Here is a 19,044-nt window from a genome sequence, read left to right as displayed (position 1 = left end):
AAAAATACACTCAGTTAACTGCTGATTCTGAAAATACTGTTCTCCATAATCTTTACTTGAATAATTTTATCAAGTTCTTTTCTGCTGTCTTTTCTGCTATTAATAAATCAATGAAAGCTTAGTAGTAGCTAGCACAAATTTGTATGTAGTAAATGCTCAATGAATTTCCTAAAGAAATATTTTAATAAGATTTATTTTATTTATTTGAAAGAGTTACAGAGAGAGATAGAGACAGAGAGAGAGGTCTTCCATCCGCTGGTTCACTCCCCAATTGGCTGCAACAGTCGGAGCTGTGGTGATCCAAAGCCAAGAGTCCGGAGCTTCTTTCGGGTCTCCAATGTGGGTACAGGGGCCCAAGGACTTGGGCCATCTTCCACTGTTTTCCCATTCCATAGCAGAGAGCTGGATCGGAAGTGGAGCAGCCGGGGCTTGAACCAACGCCCATGTGAGATGCTGGTGATTCAGGCCAGGGCTTTAACCTGCTGTGCCACAGCGCAGGCCCCAAAATAGATATTTTGTAATTGCATCCACATTTCACTTTAAAAAATATGGACTTTCAAAAAAAATTACCTAAATGAAAGATCTCTGTGAGATCCTAGCAGAAAGAAGGGCCCATTAAAGAAGGTAGTACCTTTCTCTGAAGGGAGGAGAGAACTTCCACTTTGAATATGGCTTTGTCTAAATAAGATCGGAGTTGGTGAACTCAAGAGGCTTCTATAGCCTTGGCAGCTCATGACAAGAGCCTCGAGTGATTACTGACATCATAAATAAGAGTGTCAATTGTTAAATCAACAATGGGAGTCACTGTGCACTTGTTCCCCATGTAGGACCTCTGGCCTTAATGTTCCTTAACAGTAGAGACAAAGGCTGTAAATAATCAAGTATCAAAATGTCCATTTTTTCCAATACATTACATTTTCACGTTAAGAAACTAGGGTAAGAAGAACAATTACACATATATAAGCAGATGTATTCAAATTGTTGAATGTGTACTATGAGAATTAATGTGTACTCTGAGAATTAATGGTAAAACTACCATTCAAACAGTACTCTATACTGTGCGTCTTTGTGGATGCAGTCTGTTGAAATCTTTACTTAGTATATACTAAGTTGATCTTCTGTATATAAAGATAATTGAAAATGAATCATGATGAAGAATGGGATAGGAGAGGGAGTGGGAGATGGGATGGTTGCACATGGGAGGGAGGTTATGGGGGGAAAAGCTGATATAATTCAAAAGTTGTACTTTGGAAATTTATATTTATTAAATAAAAGTTGAAAAAAATATGGAATACTTCGCGAATTTGCATGCCATTCTTACATAGGGGCCATGCTAATCTCTGTGTCATTCCAATTTTAGTATATGTGCTGTAGAAGTAAGCACCATATTTCATTTCTTTTCTTTTTTTTTCATTTCTTTTCTAATTAACAGTTTGACATTTAAAAAATAAAACAATCACCAATATTCTAATTGTGGTTCTTATTTAAGATTACTACTTCCTCGCATTACAGATTTTCTTCCATTACTGACATGAGAAACTATAATTTTTGTAAAACTTTGGAGATTAATTACAGTAGAATCCTAAGAAAAATTTTAAAGCTCTCAAATTACAATAGTAGGAAAACAATCCAATTAAAATAGTCTATCTATTTTCTATCTATCTATCTATCTATCTATCCCCCTATCTATCTCTATACTATGGAATATTACTCAGCAATAAAATGCAATGACTTGTTGACACATTCAACAATTTGAATACATCTGCTTATATATGTGTAATTGCTCTTCTTATCCTAGTTTCTTAAAGTGAAAATGTAATGTATTGGAAAACATGGACATTTTGATACTTGATGATTATTTAAAGCCTTTGTCTCTACTGTTGAGGAACACTTTTTTTTTCTTCATTCTATTTGTTGAACTCTTTACTTAGCATAGGGTAACCTTATAAGTATAAAGTAAACTGAATAGAGATCTTTGTAAAAATTAAGAATGGGAATAGGAAAGGGAGGTAAAAGAAGGGTTGCACCATGGGCAGGAGGAAGGGTAGGGTGGCAAGTAACACTAGGTTCCTAAATGTTCATGAAATACATGACTTATGTATCTTAAATAAAATGCTTAAAAATCAAAACATAAAATGGAAAAAGAGATCATTGATATCATACTACCTTCTAGTTTTATATAAAATGCTATGATTTTTCTCCAAGCTCTGCAGTAGCTGTGTCACATAAATTTTGACAATCTATGCTTTTATTTCATTCAATTCAAAATATTCCAATATGCCTTGTGATTTCTTTTTTAACCCATAGGTTATTTAGAACTTTGGTGTTTAGTTTTCAAACATTCATGTGTTTTCTTCTTATCAGTTATTGGTTTCTTATTTAATTCCATTATTGCAATAGAAAATACTCTGTGCCACTTTAGTCCTTTTGAATGCATTTATTGTTGTTTTATACTCCAGAAAATGGAATATCCTGGTGAAAGTTCGATGACACTGGAACGTGTATTCCTACATTTTTAAATGACAATTATAAATGGCAATGAAATGAAGCTCATTGAAACTGCAGATCTTTTTGTATTCTTCAATGCATTTTTCTTTTAGGTACATATTTCCTTTTTCTCCTTTTTTTTTTTTATTTGACAGAATTATAGACAGTGAGAGAGACAGAGAAAGGTCCTCCTTCCGCCGGTTCACTCCCCAATTTCTCCTATATTTTACTGATTTTTTTTTCGACAGGCAGAGTGGACAGTGAGAGTGAGAGAGACAGAGAGAAAGGTCTTCCTTTGCTTTTGGTTCACCCTCCAATGACCGCTGTGGCCGGCACTGCAGCCAGCACACCGCTGATCTGAAACCAGGAGCCAGGTGCTTCTCCTGGTCTCCCATGTGGGTGCAGGGCCCAAGGATCTGCATCCTCCACTGCCTTCCCAGGCCACAGCAGAGAGCTGGCCTGGAAGAGGGGCAACTGGGACAGAATCTCGTGCCTCGACCAGGACTAGAACCCAGGGTGCCAGCGCTGTAGACGGAGGATTAGCCTATTGAGCTGCTGCACCGGCCATTTTACTGATTTTATGTCTACTTCTTACATCAATATTTGAGAAACAAATAGTGAAGTATCCAATGCACAATATCATTTGGAATTGTCTGTTTCTCCTCTTATTTTTGTCAATTTCCCTTTCATTTACTTTGAAACTCTAGTGTTATTTTGATAGCTATTTAAGAATGTTATGTCTCTTCAGTCATTGATCTGTTTATAATTTCGGTTGGTTTTAACTCTAAAATTTGTATGCTTTTTTAAAAGACTAATAAATAGCCAAAAAATATTTTTCAAAATAAATTTAGAGGGCCAGCGCCATGGCTCACTTGGTTAATCCTCCTCCTACAGCATTGGCATCCCATATGGGCGCTGGTTCTAGTCCTGGTTGCTCCTCTTCCAATCCAGCTCTTTGCTTCGGCCCAGGAGGGCAATGGAGGATGTCCCAAGTGCTTGGACCCCTGCACCCGCATGGGAGACCAGCACCTGGCTCCTGGCTTTGGATCGGTGCAGCGCCGGCCAGAGCAGCCATTTGGGGAGTGAACCAACAGAAGGAAGACCTTTCTCTCTGTCTCTCTGTCTCTCTGTCTCTCACTGTCTATAACTCTACCTGTAAAACAAAAAATAAACAAATAAATAAATAAATTTAGAAGACACATTTGCCCATTTCAGCAACTTACTTCAAAGCTATGATAAGCAAGATAGTGTGTTAATGACATAAATAGGTATCTAGATAAATGGAATAAAAAATTGAGGGTTCAGATATAAATCATGCATCTTTTGAGCAACTGATTTCCAACAACAGTACCAAGACAATTTAATGAAGAAAGAAATTTGCTAATCAAATGGTGCTAGGACAATAGACATTCACATGCAAAGAAGAAGTTTGAGCCCCTAGTTCATATCATAAATAAAAATTAAATCAAAATGGATAAAGAAAATAAGTGTCAGAGCTAAAAGTATAAAATTTTGGAAGAAAATATCTGTGACCTAATAAGCAAAAGCAAAGTTGAACAAATGGGATTTCATCAAACAAATGAGCTCTGCACAGCAAAAGAACCATTCAACAGAGTGAAAAACCAACCTATTCAGTGAGAGAAAATATTTGCAAGTTATATATATGACAAAAGGTTAATAACCAGAATATATAAGGAACTCAACTAACTCAATAGAAAAAAATAATTCAGTTAAAAACTGGGCACGAGATCTAAACAGACATTTATCAAAAGGAGAATGTCCATCCACCAAAGAACAGAGAAAGAAAATATGGTAAATATACACAAAGGAATATTATTCAACTATAAAGAATGAAAAAAAAATGAAATCTCTCATTTGCAGCAACATGGATAGACTGGAGGTCATTATGTTAAGTGAAATAAGCCAAATACAGAAAGACAAGTATTACATGCTAACACTCAACAGAGAAATTAAAAGTATAATTATGGTTACCAGAGGCTGGGGAAGGAAGCATAAAGAAAGGGGTGGGGAAAAGTTTATTAATTAATACTGCTATAGTAAGATTGAACTATGTAGCTCTGAAGCTCTTTTGCATGGAAGATTACTATAAATAATTTAAAGCACTGTATATTTCTCTATTTTTTTTTGACAGGCAGAGTGGACAGTGAGAGAGAGAGACAGAGAGAAAGGTCTTCCTTGGCCGTTGGTTCACCCTCCAATGGCCGCCGCGGCCGGCGCGCTGCGGCCGGCGCACCGTGCTGATCCGATGGCAGGAGCCAGGAGCCAGGTGCTTTTCCTGGTCTCCCATGGGGTGCAGGGCCCAAGCACCTGGGCCATCCTCTACTGCACTCCCTGGCCACAGCAGAGAGCTGGCCTGGAAGAGGGGCAACCGGGACACAATCCAGCGCCCCAACCGGGACTAGAACCCACTGTGCCGGCGCCGCTAGGCGGAGGATTAGCCTAGTGAGCCACGGTGCCGGCCATATTTCTCTATTTTAAAAACTTTTTATTAATATAAAGAGAACAGATTTTATGCATTCCATAGATACAATTCCAAGAAGACAACCACTCTTCCCTCACTCCTCTGCTCCCCCCATCTCTACCTACCTCCCCTCTCTTTATCAGTTTTTGCAAAGCCATAATTTTAATCCACTCTATATTCACAGGCTTAATTTGCCACTAATCATAATATTCAACAAGCAAAAAAGTAGAAAGACCACAGTTCCATAGGAGTATAAATTAGGGCTATAAAAAGAATTTTGAATGTTTCACCACAAAGAAATGACAAATGTTTAAGGAGAGAGATATATGTATCCTGACTGGACATTACACAATGTATACATGTATTGAAACATCTTTTGGGACCCATAAATATAAACCATTTTTTTGTGTGTTTGTTAAAAAGACTTTTGGTATCTCTGGAGGCAAGAATTTGGTCAAAGAGTTAAGACTTTTCTTAGAATGCCTGCATCCCATATTGGAGTGGCTGGGTTTGATACCTGCCTCCCACTTTTGATTCTAACTTCCTGACAATGTGGACTCGGGGGGGGGGGGGGGGGTGACTGCTTAAGTAATTGGGTTTCTGACATCCACATGGGAGACTTGGATTGAGTTCCTAGTTCCTAGTTTTGGACTAACCTAAGACTTGCCCTTGAGGACATTTGGGGCATGAACTGGAAGATGATAGCACACTCCCTTTCTCATAAATAAATAATTTTTAAAATCTCTGTAACCTTGGATTGTGTAATGATGTCTGAGATATTGCACTAAAAGCACAAACAACTAAAGGGAAAAAATAAATCTGCGTTCATGAAAGTTAAAAACGTTCATGCTTAAGAGGCTGCTATCAGGAAAATGAACTGAAACCTAAGTAATTAGAAACAAATATTTTCAAATAGTATAGTCCATAAATGCCTATTATCTAAAATATATGAAGGATTCTTACAATTCAACAATAAAAAGTCAATTTAATTTAAAATGTTTAAAAGTAATAATTTTCATACTTAAATAGTTTCAGCCTATTGAAAAAGTTTGCTATATATACATGTCTTTCTACAATTTCATTGTATTATATTTATTTAAATGTAATATAGCCATATTGTCTAGATTAATGTACATTTGTGGTTCATATTCTACTCTTTTCCTTTGAAAAAATTGTTATGATTGTTCTAGTCTTTTGCATTTCCACGTACATTTTAAATTGATTTTTCAATTTTTAATTTTAAAAGCATACTAGAATCCTGATTGAGGTTGTTTGAATTTATACACTAACTTAAGAGAATTTGCATCTTAAAATAGTCTTCCAGTCTATGTGAATAATATATATCTCCATTTATTCATATCTTCTCCCATTTCTCTCAGCAATATATAACTGTTTTCAGCACAGAGGTTTTCGTGTATTTGTAAAGACTATCATTTACCATACTATATCCAATAAAATTTGATGATATTTTAAATTGTTTCCATTTTCTGTTTGTTGCTGATATTTAGACATATAATTCACTTGTACAAATTGGATGTATTCATCTGGTATTCTGAAAACTTGCCAAATTTATTTATAAATTCTAGTATATTTGCTTCAACTCCATAGGCTTTCTACCTACATACACAAGTCATTCATCAATAAAAACATCTTAAAATTATTCTTGTACTATTTCAATGTCTTTACTTACTTTTTCTTGCTTTGTTGCGCCAAACATCAGGACAATATTAAATGAATGCAACAAAAAATGTACCCTTGCATTACTCTTATGGAGAAACAAAACGTTTAATCTTTCACTCTTAATTATGACTATAGCTGAAGTTGAAAATATTTCGTTCTGTTGCTAGGCTGCCAAGAGTTTTTTCATGAATGAGGACTAAACTTTGGTCAATTTTTTAATCAGTTTTGAATTGGTAATTGTGACTTTTCTTCTTTACTATTTATATGACAAATTTCATTAAATTGAAATCAAACTTTTATTACTGATAGAGACCTTACTTGTTTATACTTTGATTCATTTTGTATATTGTTAGATTTTATTACTAGCATTTGGTTAAAGAGTTTTGTATCAGTGTTTATAAGAAATATTTTAGTTTCCTTTTTTTATAGTATATGTATAGAATTTTGGTTAGAGCCAAGCTGACCTCATAAAACGAAGTGGAAATTATTCTCACCTTCTCTCTACTCTGGAAGTTTGTGACAGCACAATTTATTTCTATATTTTTTGGTTTCACAGACTTCAGTTTTGTTTGATTTGAACTCTCATTATTTATTTTCTTACAAACAATTTGGTTTTAGTTTCCTCTTCCCATTAGCCTCTTAAAGTAGCAGCTAAGATCACTGAATTTGGACCTGTTTTCTTCACCACTATACACAATCAAAGCTACAAAATTCTAAGAACCACTTTAACTCTCACACAGGTTTTACAGCTTGTGTTTTCAATCAATTCAAACTATGCAGATGATCGTTTTAACTTCCTCTTCCACTTGTATCTAAAAGTGCATTAATTCGCAAATATGTGTGGATTCTTTATATGTATTTCTTTTGTCCGTTTACAATTTAATTCCCTCATCATAACTTTAGAAGATGGTCGGTACTACTTTAACCGTTAAATTTTTGAAATCCAGCCATTTCCTGTTGGCCGGAGCCGGAGTAACAAGATGGCGGCGTCGGCGGAGAAACGCGGGTCGCCTCGCGCGGAGCCAGCGACACTGCCACCCTGACTCTCTGAGGCCCTTCTCCAGGCCGCGACGTCGCCGCGAAAGCAGAGAAGGCGACAGCAGCCCGGAAACAAGGGCCCAGTGTAGTAACCGCGAAAGCTGCCCTCACCATCGGCGGCCTGACAAAAACAAACCCGACTGCGCGGCGGTGATCCGTCCGGTCGCGCGGGAAAGCCTCCGCCGGCCGCCGCCGCCCGCTCCGCCCGCTCGCGCGGTCGAGGAGCCTCAGAGGCCGCAAACGTCCCTGAAGAGCCGTGTGTGGCCTTTGCCGCAGCCTCTGTCCTCAGGATGGCGAGCAGCGGCGGCTCCCAGGCCGAATTCATTGTTGGCGGGAAGTACAAACTGGTCCGGAAGATCGGGTCTGGCTCCTTCGGGGACATTTATCTGGCGATTAACATCGCCAACGGCGAGGAAGTGGCCGTGAAGCTGGAATCGCAGAAGGCCCGGCACCCCCAGTTGCTGTACGAGAGCAAACTGTATAAGATTCTCCAAGGTGGGGTCGGCATCCCACACGTCCGGTGGTATGGACAGGAGAAAGACTGTAACGTGCTAGTCATGGATCTTCTGGGGCCCAGCCTCGAAGACCTCTTCAATTTCTGTTCAAGAAGGTTCACGATGAAAACGGTCCTCATGTTGGCTGACCAGATGATCAGTAGAATTGAATATGTGCATACGAAGAATTTTATACATAGAGATGTTAAGCCAGACAACTTCCTCATGGGTATTGGGCGTCACTGTAATAAGTTATTCCTTGTTGATTTTGGCTTGGCCAAAAAGTATAGAGACAACAGGACCAGGCAACATATACCTTACAGAGAAGACAAAAACCTCACTGGCACTGCACGGTATGCTAGCATCAATGCACATCTCGGTATTGAGCAGAGTCGTCGAGATGACATGGAGTCCTTGGGATACGTTTTGATGTATTTTAATAGAACCAGTCTGCCATGGCAAGGACTAAAAGCTGCAACAAAGAAACAAAAATATGAAAAGATTAGTGAAAAGAAGATGTCCACTCCTGTGGAAGTTTTATGTAAGGGGTTTCCTGCGGAGTTTGCCATGTACTTAAACTACTGTTGTAGGCTGGGCTTTGAGGAAGCCCCGGATTACATGTATCTAAGGCAGCTATTTCGCATCCTTTTCAGGACCCTGAACCACCAATATGACTACACATTTGATTGGACAATGTTAAAGCAGAAAGCAGTCCAGCAGGCAACATCTCTCAATGGGCAGGGTCAGCAGGTCCAGACCCCTACCGGCAAGCAAACTGACAAAACTGAGAATAACATGAAAGATTTCTAAACGTGAATTACAGTACAGAAGAAACATAGCAGATGATCAGAGCAGTATTTGTTTCTCCTCTAATCTAGAAATTTTAGTTCATAGCCAGTGGTTGTGGACAACCATTTTTGGTGTATAGAATTTAAATTCATTATAAATTGGCATGGGGCAGCATTGGTGATGTTGTATCCTGAGTTGTAGCTGCCATAAATGTGAATATTAACTGAGATAGCGAAGCATGGTGTCTGGTTTTCTGTTGCATTTTTTCAAGTGGAAGAGTTCCCTAAATGGTTGGCACTTAAAAATGGGGAAGTTGTACATAGGTCAGTTTTTTGTTAAGATCCTTTATTTTGAACTATACTGCTTTGAAATCTCATTTCAGAAGAACACCATGAACAGTCTTCAGCCACAGTTGTGATGGTGGTAAATTCTCACATTTGTACATTCTTAGCGTCCCCCCAACCAGGGGGTTTTGCAGGTTGTTCACTTAAAACGTTCTAAAATGATTGGCTTCTCGTTTGCAAGCCAGCTGATATGATAGCAACCACAGATTGCAGTGTTTGAACATAAGAAAGACTCTTACCTGCTTACCTGTGCTAGAAATAACAGCATCTAAACCAACGAGTTAAGAAAACTTAGTAATAGATAATCTTTAGGACTCTGCATTAACTCTATAATGTTCTTGGTACTTTTAAAAAAAAATATTCGTTACAAATTTAGTTATTACAACAATATATATGTTGCTTAGGTAACTGTAATCACTGTAAACATCTATGTGGCCTGGGAATTTGTTTTTATTTTGAAATGTAAGCTTTTCTTTCTGTTTACAAGTTCATTAAAAAGTAAAATCTGAAAAAAATAAATTTATTGAAATATGTCTTAAAATCCAAACCTTTGTCTTTCTTGGTGAATGCTTTATGAGCACTTGAAAAGAACAAGGGTTCTGCTGTTGTTAAATATTCTAATATTCTATTAGTGCCAGTTAGGTTAAGTTGTTTAGATCTGTAGTTGAAGTCTTCCATATTTTTACTTATTTTCTCTAAACTTCTTACACTACTAGAAAGAGATCTCTGACTATGATTATGAATTTGTCTTTCAATTTTGTGTTTCTATCACATGTTTTAAAGTCTGTTTTTAGATGTGTACAGTTAATAATATGTCTTCTTGATTAATGGCCCCCTTTATCAATTTGAAACATTGCTCTTATGCTTACTAATATGAGTATTCCTTTAATGAAATTAAGAAGGCCTAATATTAATATAGTCACTCTAGTGAGCTCATGTTTAGCATTTGTATTGTACATAACATTCCATTCATTTATAATAGGTATTTTTCTTTATATTTGAAGTGTGCTTCATGTAGAAAACAGACTTAAATCATTTTTTTTCTGTCTGACTATATTTCCATTTTAATTGGAGTGTTCACAGCATTTGATTTATTTATTTAATTATTAATACAATTGTGCTTAAATGTATCATTTTACTATTTGTTCTATTAATCCACCTTTTCTTTATCTCATTTTACCCTTACTTTGCATCATTTGCATTAATTACATTTCATAATTCCAGTTTATCAACAGTATTGGCTTGTTAACTACACAGTCAGCCTTCCATGTCTATGTGAGTTCTGCATCAGGAGATTCAACCAAACACATATCAAAATTACCTTTCAAAGAAAATCAATCTGTAGTGAACACGTGCAGAAATTTTTTCCTTGTCATTATTCCTAAACAATATAGTGTAATAACTATTTACATTGCTTTTGCATCATATCAGATCTTATAAATAATCTGGAAATTATTTAAAGTATCCAGGATGATTCTATAAGGCTATATGCAAATTCTTTCCAATTTAAATAAGGGATTTGAGTGTAGATTTTGACATCCACAGGGGTTGTAGAACCAGTCCCCTGTGGATTCCAAGGTATGACTATACTTTTTTGCTTTGCTTTATTAAAGATTTATTTGTTTATTATTTATAAGGCAGATAGAAAAAGAGAGAACCCTTCCATCCATTGGTTTACTCCCCAAATGACCACAACAACCAGGACCAGGCCAGACTTGAAGCCAGGAACCAGGATTCCTGACCTTATTCTTCCATTGCCTTCCCTGGTGCAGAGAGCTGGATCAAAGCAGATTAGCTAGAACTCAAATTGGCACACCCATTTGGATGCTGGTATCATAAGCAGTAACTGAACCCATTGTGTCACAACACGAACCTCCTTGGCTTTACTTTTAAGTAGTTACTCAGAGGTTTACATTATGCTCCTTAAATTGCCAGAGCACACTTTCAGAAAACATCACCATCTCATGTACAATGTAAGATTACAACAGTAATTATTGTATGTTTCCATTCCCCTCTCCTAACCACTATGCTACTCTTTTCTTATATTTCATTTCTACGTTTTAGACTCAATTACATGTGTTTTAAAGAAATTCTCAAATGATTTGTTTTCTAATATTTATAATTTTTTATTTTTAAAGAATTTATTTATTGATTAGATTCTCAGGATCACAGCAAATGCATGATAATTACTACAGCACAACTCTCAACAATTCTAATGTGATATTAACAAAAAACAGATTTCATGTGGTTGATAGATACAATTCTAATAATATAATGATAGTTCCCTTCATCCATTCCTCCCACTTCCTCTCTTTTATCTGTATTAAATTTTGAGATAGCATATTTATAATTTCAATTATAGTCAAAATCTTAATGCTCTGCTAAATAAAGAGTTCAACAAGTAGACAGTAAAAAGTCTGCAATTCAGTGGGCATATAGGCAATAGCTATAAAGAATAATAAAATTAAATTGTAAAATAAATTTTGCAGTAAATTTTAAAATATATAATCACCAAAACTAGATCTGAGAAAACTGTGATGATATTTTGATTGGGATTGTACTGAATCTGTAAATTGCTTTGTATAGTATGGACATTTTGATTATATTAATTCTATCAATCTATAAACATGGAATATTCTTCAATTTTTTGTGTCTTCTTATATTTATTTATTTAATATTTTATGATTTCCATCATAGAGATCTTTCACTTCCTGGTTAAATTTACTCCAAGGAATTTAAATTTTTGTGAGGATACTGTTTTTATAATTTCTTTCTCAGCTATGGCATTATCTATATAAATGTATGAAGGCTACTGATTTCGTGTGTTGATTTTATATCCTGCAAGTTTACCAAAGTCTCTTATGAGTTCTAATAGTATCTTATTTGGTTGTTCTATGTATAGAATCATGTCATCTACAAACAGGGGTATTTTGACTTCCTCCTTTCCAATTTGCATCCTTTTTTTTTTTCTTGCCTAATGGCTCTTGCTAAAACTTCCTGGACTTTATTGAGTAGCAATGTTGAAAGTGAACATCCTTGTTTGGTTCTGGATCTTAGTAGGAATGTTTCTAACTTTTCCCCATTCAATAGGATGCTGGCTATAGGTTTGTTATAAAGTGCCTTGATTGTGTTGAGGAATGTACCTTCTATATTCAATTTGCTTAAAGTTTTATCATGAAAGAACATCATATTTTATCAAATGCTTTCTCTGTATCCATTGAGATAATCATATGGTTTTTGTTCTTCAGTTTGTTAATGTGCTGTATCACATTTATTGATTTCTGAATGTTGAACCATCCCTGCATACCAGGGATAAATCCCACTTGGTGTTGTTAATGATCTTTCTAATGTGTTACTGGATTCAATTAGATAGTATTTTGTTAAAGACTTTTGCATCTATGTTTGTGAGAGATATTTTTCTATAGTTCTCTTTCTTTGTTGTATCCTTCTGGTTTTGGAATTAAGGTGATTTTGGCTTCATCAAAGGAGTTTGGGAGGATTACCTCTTTTTCAATTGTTTTGAATATTTTTAGAAGAATTGGAAGTAGTTCTTTAAAAGTTTGGTAGAATTCGGCAGTGAATGCCATCCAGTCCTGTGCTTTTCTTTGTTGAAGAGGGAGGTCTTTATTACTGATTCAATCTCTCCTGGTTATTGCTCTGCTTGGGTTTTTTTCTCTGTCTTGAGGACTCAATTTTGGTAGATTTTATGTGTCCAGAAATCTATCCATTTCTTCTAGATTTTCCAATTTGTTGTCATATAGCTGTTTATAGTAACTCCTGATGATTCTTTTATTTCTTTGGTGTCCATTGTAACATTTCCTTTTTCATGTCTGATTTTAAGTTCCATGGACTAATGAAAAGAATGTATTCTGCATCTGTGGGATGAAATGTTCTTTGAATATCAATTAGGTACATTTGGTTCACAGTGTAGATTAGCTGTGTTGTTTCTTTGTGGTCCTTTAGTCTAGATTAATCTGCCCACTGTAGAAAGTTTTGAAGTCACTCATTATTATTGTTTTGGAGTCTATGTCTCCCTTTAGATCCATTAACATTTGCCGTAAGTATCCAGATGCCCTGGAATTCAGTCCAAATAAATTTACTATTGTCACATCTTCCTACTGGATGTATCATTTTATCATTGCATAATGCCATTCTTGTCTCTTAATAATTTTTTGTGTTACAATCTATTTTGTCTGATATGATGATGGCTACTCCTGCTCTTTTTAGTTTTCCATTAGCAAGGAATATCCTTTTCCCACCTTTAACTTTCAATCTGTATGTATCTTTGCTGGTAAGATGTGTTTCTTGTAGGCAGCAAATAGATGGGTCTTGTTTTTTAATCCATTCGATCTATTCAGTATCTTTCTTTTATTTATTTATTTTTTTGACAGGCAGAGTTAGACAGTGAGAGAGAGAGATAGAGAGAAAGGTTTTCGTTGGTTCACCCCCCAAAACGGCCAGTGCACTGCGCTGATCTGAAGCCAAGATCCAGGTGCTTCCTCCTGGTCTCCCATGCGGGTGCAGGGCCCAAGCACCTGGCCCATCCTCCACTGCCTTCCCGGGCCACAGCAGAGAGCTGGACTGGAAGAGGAGCAACCAGGACAGAATCCGGCACTCCAACCGGGACTAGAACCCAGGGTTCAGGCGCTGCAGGCAGAGGATTAGCCAAGTGAGCCGCAGCACTGGCCCAGTCTGTATCTTTCAACTAGAGAGTTGAGGCCATTTACATTCAAGGTTATTATTGATAAGTTATGACTTGGCCTTGCTGTGTTCTCAAAAATATTCCTATTGTTTGCTTAGAATTTCCTTTGTGCTTTTAGTAGGAGATTTTCTGCTTTTATATTCTTTCATAATTATGACTATTTTTGTGGTTTTGTGTATAGCACATCCATAAGCATCAATTGTAAGGCTAGATGGATATGACAAACTCAATTTCTGTTTGTTGGAAGGTCTTTATTTTACCTTTATTCATAAATATGAGCTTTGCAGGTGCATTATTCCGAGTTGACAGGTTTTTTTGTATTTTTTTTTTTTTAGGACTTAGACTATGTCTCTCCATCCTCCCTTAGCCTACAAAATTTCTGATGAGAAATCAGTTGTCAATCTAATTTTAGATCATCAAAGTAATCTGGCATTTCTCTCATGCACATTTGAGAATCTTTTCTTTATGTTTTACTGTTGAAAGTTTGACTATAATTTGTTGTAGTGAAGCTCTTTTTTGTTCACCTCTATTAGGAGTTATATGTGATTCCTATACTTGGAAGTCCCTTTCATTCTCCAAATCAGGTAAATTTTCTGCTATTATTTCACTGAATAGGTCTTCTAATCCATTCTCTATTTTAACTCTTTCAAGAATTCCTAAGACACCTATGTTAGGTCATTTTTGGTATCCCCTAAATCTCAAACACCATTTTCAGTTTTTCCCAGTTTCCTCCTCCTCCTCATCCTCTTCCTCCTCCTTCTTTTTTTTTCTTCTTCTTTCCAAATATTTGTTTTCTAACTCAGATATTCTTTCTTCTGCCTCACCATATCTGTTGTTACTGCTTTCCACTGTGTTTTTTGACATATTGAATTCTTCATTTCTAATATTTCAGTTTGATTTTTCTTCAATATCTCTATCTTATGGGATAATTTTTCATCTATGTCATCTATGCATTTTTTGAACTCATTATTTTGCTTCTTTGTGTTTTTGAGTAATTTTATCATCATTATTTTGAATTCTTTTTCAGGCATTTCATCAATCTCTTTTTCTCCACTTTATAATATTGAAGTGTTGTTGGATTCTTTTGGGGGAGTCATATTGTCTTCCTTGTTCATGTTTCTCATTTTTGTATATTTATTTTATGGCATTTGTTGAACCACACACTGGTTTCCTCCTCTAATGGCTTGTATCTATGAAATATGCTTATGTGGCTTAGTGAAGTGTCTGCTCCTTCAGCAGATACTCAGAGGCATGTGTGGTGGGGCCAAGGAGCTCCATTCAGTGCTCAGGGGTGATGGAAATGTCCAGAGTACCATCCACTTTGGGCATGGTAGATCTATTGTCAGCAGGGGGAAGGATATGCTCATGTTGGCTAGTGTGACCACTGCTTCACCTTCTTTCTGCCAAGGTGATCAATGTCCAGGGCAAGTCCACAGTGGCTACATACCCCAACCACACATTTGCACTAACTACACTAAGGATCTGTGCAGTATGCAGTGTGAATACACAATCCTCTGCAATGACCCACCCCAGACACTCAGGGAACTCTGAGCCTCTTGTGCTAGACACAGAGGTTGCCCAGAGATCCAGTTACACTCCATGCCCTATCATGCAGTCACATAATTGCCACAGTCATAACATGCAGTATTCCCAAAGACACAAGGAGTAGGGGATCCACTCAGCCTTGCAACGCTACTCCATTCTCAGGGTAAGCCAAGGCATTCCCAGATTCAGCTGCCTGTCAGTGTTCTCCTTTGGCAGTATGAGTATGGGTGGGAAGGTGAGTATTGTGGGAAGAATAACTACATTCTTAAAGTTTTACTTATGAAATTTGTAGCCCTTAAATAAAAGGTTTGTTTGGGAAAAATTCATGGAAAATGCACATCATGCAAAAACTATGCATGGATTTTAAATGTTTTACAGAAAAATAAATATTATTAATTTCACTTTTCCATATTCTTTTTGAAGTACTCTCATATATGCCTTTTTACATCTTTTATTCCTCTCCTCATCAATACATGCATTCTCTTAGTCTTTGAACATATTTTTAGTGTTTTTATTGTTTTAACATCCTTGTCTGTGAACTCTATCATTTCTTTCATTTCTGTTTTTACTGACTTTTCTTCTAGCTTAGATAACATTTTTCTACTTCTTCAAATACTCAGCAATTTTCAGTGTATATTGGGTATGTGTGGAGATTTGATTTTTTTCTTCTCTACCATTAAAGAATATTGAAATTTGTTCTGTTAGGTGTCTGAGTTACTGTGGATCAGCTTGATCCTACTAGGTTTTCTTTTCTAAGTTTGATATGGCACATTTCATTAAACATTACTTTAGGGTTAAAATAAATCTGTCCCTAAAATACAGCCTTACTGGGGTCTCAGTTGAGGTCCCTGAATGCTCAGTTAAGCTTCTCTACTCTAGTGTCTCCTAGCCAAATATATGCCTCAGAGTCTGTTTAGCCTGATTCTCCCCATAACTGTTCTCTGCTGACTTTAACATATCTTAACAAGTGTATACATTGCTGAGTATTCTATTAAAGACTCAGGGGATTTTTATGCATACCTTTGGAGCTCTTATTTTGTGCATCTTTCTCTTTTCCCACACTCTTGTTTCATGATTTCCAGCCACTTCCCTGTCTCTGAACTTTAAATTTTTTTCTCTCCTTAGCTCAGCAAAACTCTATGTTCTGCTTACACTTCATTTCCCAATGCCTCATCTTGGAAAGTTCCTTTAGGCAAAAGAACAATCATATAGCACAACTTTGTGTTTTTGTTCTCTCAAGAATCACAGTATTTCAATATATACTGTCCTAAATCTGAAAACCATTGATTCACATATTTTCCCATTAAAAATTATGATGAAAGAATCAATCAAGTTATAGTCATTATCCCCTCCTGACTGAAAACAATAATGTCAACAGGGAGTTGTAATCCAGGACCCTTACAGATATCAAAATCTGTGGATGCTCAAATATCTTATATAAAGTGGGAGTACCACAAGGTGGCATTTTAGGGGGGAGATGTGATACATTGGGCTTGAGATAAATAGTGAAAGGGGTGTGGGAAGTGCACTTTCAGGGAAGAATTAAAGAGAAAGCAACACTGGAAATCCTACGAGATAGTAAATTCCAAGGAGTGGGATGGCTGGGTTGAATGGTAGGGTTATATTCAGGTTTCTGAGGAATCTCCAGACTGACTTCCATAGTGGCTTAACCAGTTTGCATTCCCACCAACAGTGGGTTAGTGTCCCTTTTTCCCCACATCCTCTCCAGCATCTATTGTTGGTAGATTTCTGAATGTGAGCCATTCTAACTAGGGTGATGTGGAACCTCATTGTGGTTTTGATTTGCATTTCCCTGATTGCTAGTGATCTTGAACATTTTTTCATGTGTCTGTTGGCCATTTGGATTTCCTCTTTTGAAAAATGTCTATTGAGGTCCTTGGCCCATCTCTTAAGTGGGTTGTTTGTTTTGATCTTGTGGAGTTTCTTGATTTCTTTGTAGATTCTGGTTATCAACCCTTTATCAGTTGCATAGTTTGCAAATATTTTCCCGTTATGGGGGGGAAGCGATTGTAATCCATATTCTGTACTTTGGAAATTTATATTCATTAAATAAAAGTAAAAAAAAAAAAGAAATCCTACGAGATAGGAGGAACCCTGTGGACCTGTGTGGAGAGTGCAGACATGCAGCACAAATAAAAGTACAGCACATGACCATAGCTGTTGAGAGCTGCAGCAGGCAGCAGCTTAGAAACAGAGGTGAGATCAGAATACAGCAACCTGTGGCAATATAACTGGAGTGAGAGTGTGGCATGCATCTGGACTGGAGCCCTGGGGGATAGTGGTTGCCCATGGACCTGATGGAAGCAGAGGGAGCATGTTTGTTTCACTTCAGCTTCCCCACAAAGGCAGCCACTGCCCAGCTGAGAAAGGATGGGCACCATTTCAGGCCTGGGCAGTAGCTGTGCAAGCCATTGTGTACACGCACAGCAACTGGCTGAGACAGGACTCCACCTTCACAGCAGTACTGGCAACAGTGTGGAGCAACAACCGGCCAGTGGCTCTTGTGTACCCATGAGATACAGTGATTCTAGTGGAGGGAACAATCCACAGTACCCACTGATCTTAAGCACAGATAGAAGGTGGCTGGGCAACCATGTAGGATCGTGAGGTGCTTGCAGCCTCCCAGTATCAAAAACACATAGGCAGAGCTATCTCAAGAATATCTGCTTCTCTGTTGATTGGAAAGGCTGTTAGGGCAAATAGAAACCTCTGAACTCAGCAAGTGTGGGAGCCAGTGTGCTGAGACCGTGGGGACTCAGTAGTTACATGAGAAGGTACAGGGAGTAACTGGGTCTCTGGACAATCACTGGGAATGGCTCCACATGCTCACTATGTTCACAGTCAGAACTATGCAGATCATACATGCATGGAACACACTGGGGGCTAACACCCAGGCATTGAGATCTGCCATGACTAATTTGATGTTACCCTGGATACTTACCCCACCCTGGAGCACTGACCAGAGCTCCCTGGACACATCTACCACATTTCTCTTGGTATTCACTGAAGGTGTAGACATCCCACTAAGCCACAGAGGAATAAATCAAAGACAAAAGCCATCAGAGGTGAAAAAAATCAACCCCACAAATGCTTAAAAACAAATGGAAAATACAAGAAACAAGAACAGGAAGACATCATGACCTCCCCCAAGGAACACAACACCATTTCAATAATGGAATGCGAGGCTGAAGAGTTTGAGGAAATGCTGGAAACAGAATTCAAAATGTTAAACATAGGATTACTCAAGAATAATCAAAAGCAAATCCATGAACTTAAGAAAACCACTCATGATACATATGAAAATTTTTCCCATGAAATTGAGATTTAAAAAAAAAACAAAATGAAAATGAAATATTAGAAATGAAAAATTGAGTAGATCAAATAAAAATGTGGTGGAAAGCCCTAACAGGAGACTTAGCAAGGCAGAAGAAAGAATATCCAAACTAGAAGACAAATTTTTGG

At 37.1% G+C, this 19,044-nt stretch overlaps 1 protein-coding gene and 1 non-coding gene across 2 annotated transcripts; one reads left to right on the top strand and one right to left on the bottom strand.

Annotated features, from left to right (window-relative positions):
• Positions 1 to 1,280: 1,280 nt before the first annotated feature.
• On the bottom strand, positions 1,281 to 1,384 carry LOC127493795 (U6 spliceosomal RNA). Its single transcript, XR_007924339.1, has one exon. It is a non-coding gene; the product is annotated as a U6 spliceosomal RNA (small nuclear RNA).
• A 6,590-nt stretch (positions 1,385 to 7,974) lies between these two features.
• Positions 7,975 to 9,779, top strand: LOC100348581 (casein kinase I). The gene has a single exon (XM_051858489.3). The coding sequence runs from the start codon at positions 7,978 to 7,980 to the stop codon at positions 8,989 to 8,991; it is 1,014 nt and encodes a 337-aa protein (XP_051714449.1). The 5' UTR covers positions 7,975 to 7,977; the 3' UTR covers positions 8,992 to 9,779.
• Positions 9,780 to 19,044: the final 9,265 nt, after the last annotated feature.

The sequence above is a fragment of the Oryctolagus cuniculus genome, chromosome 7 (assembly GCF_051225735.1).
Source record: "Oryctolagus cuniculus isolate XC-2025 breed Fujian yellow rabbit chromosome 7, ASM5122573v1, whole genome shotgun sequence".
NCBI lineage: Eukaryota > Metazoa > Chordata > Mammalia > Lagomorpha > Leporidae > Oryctolagus > Oryctolagus cuniculus.
The sequence above is the reverse complement of the archived record's forward strand: the minus strand, read 5'-3'. Positions and strand labels throughout refer to the sequence as shown.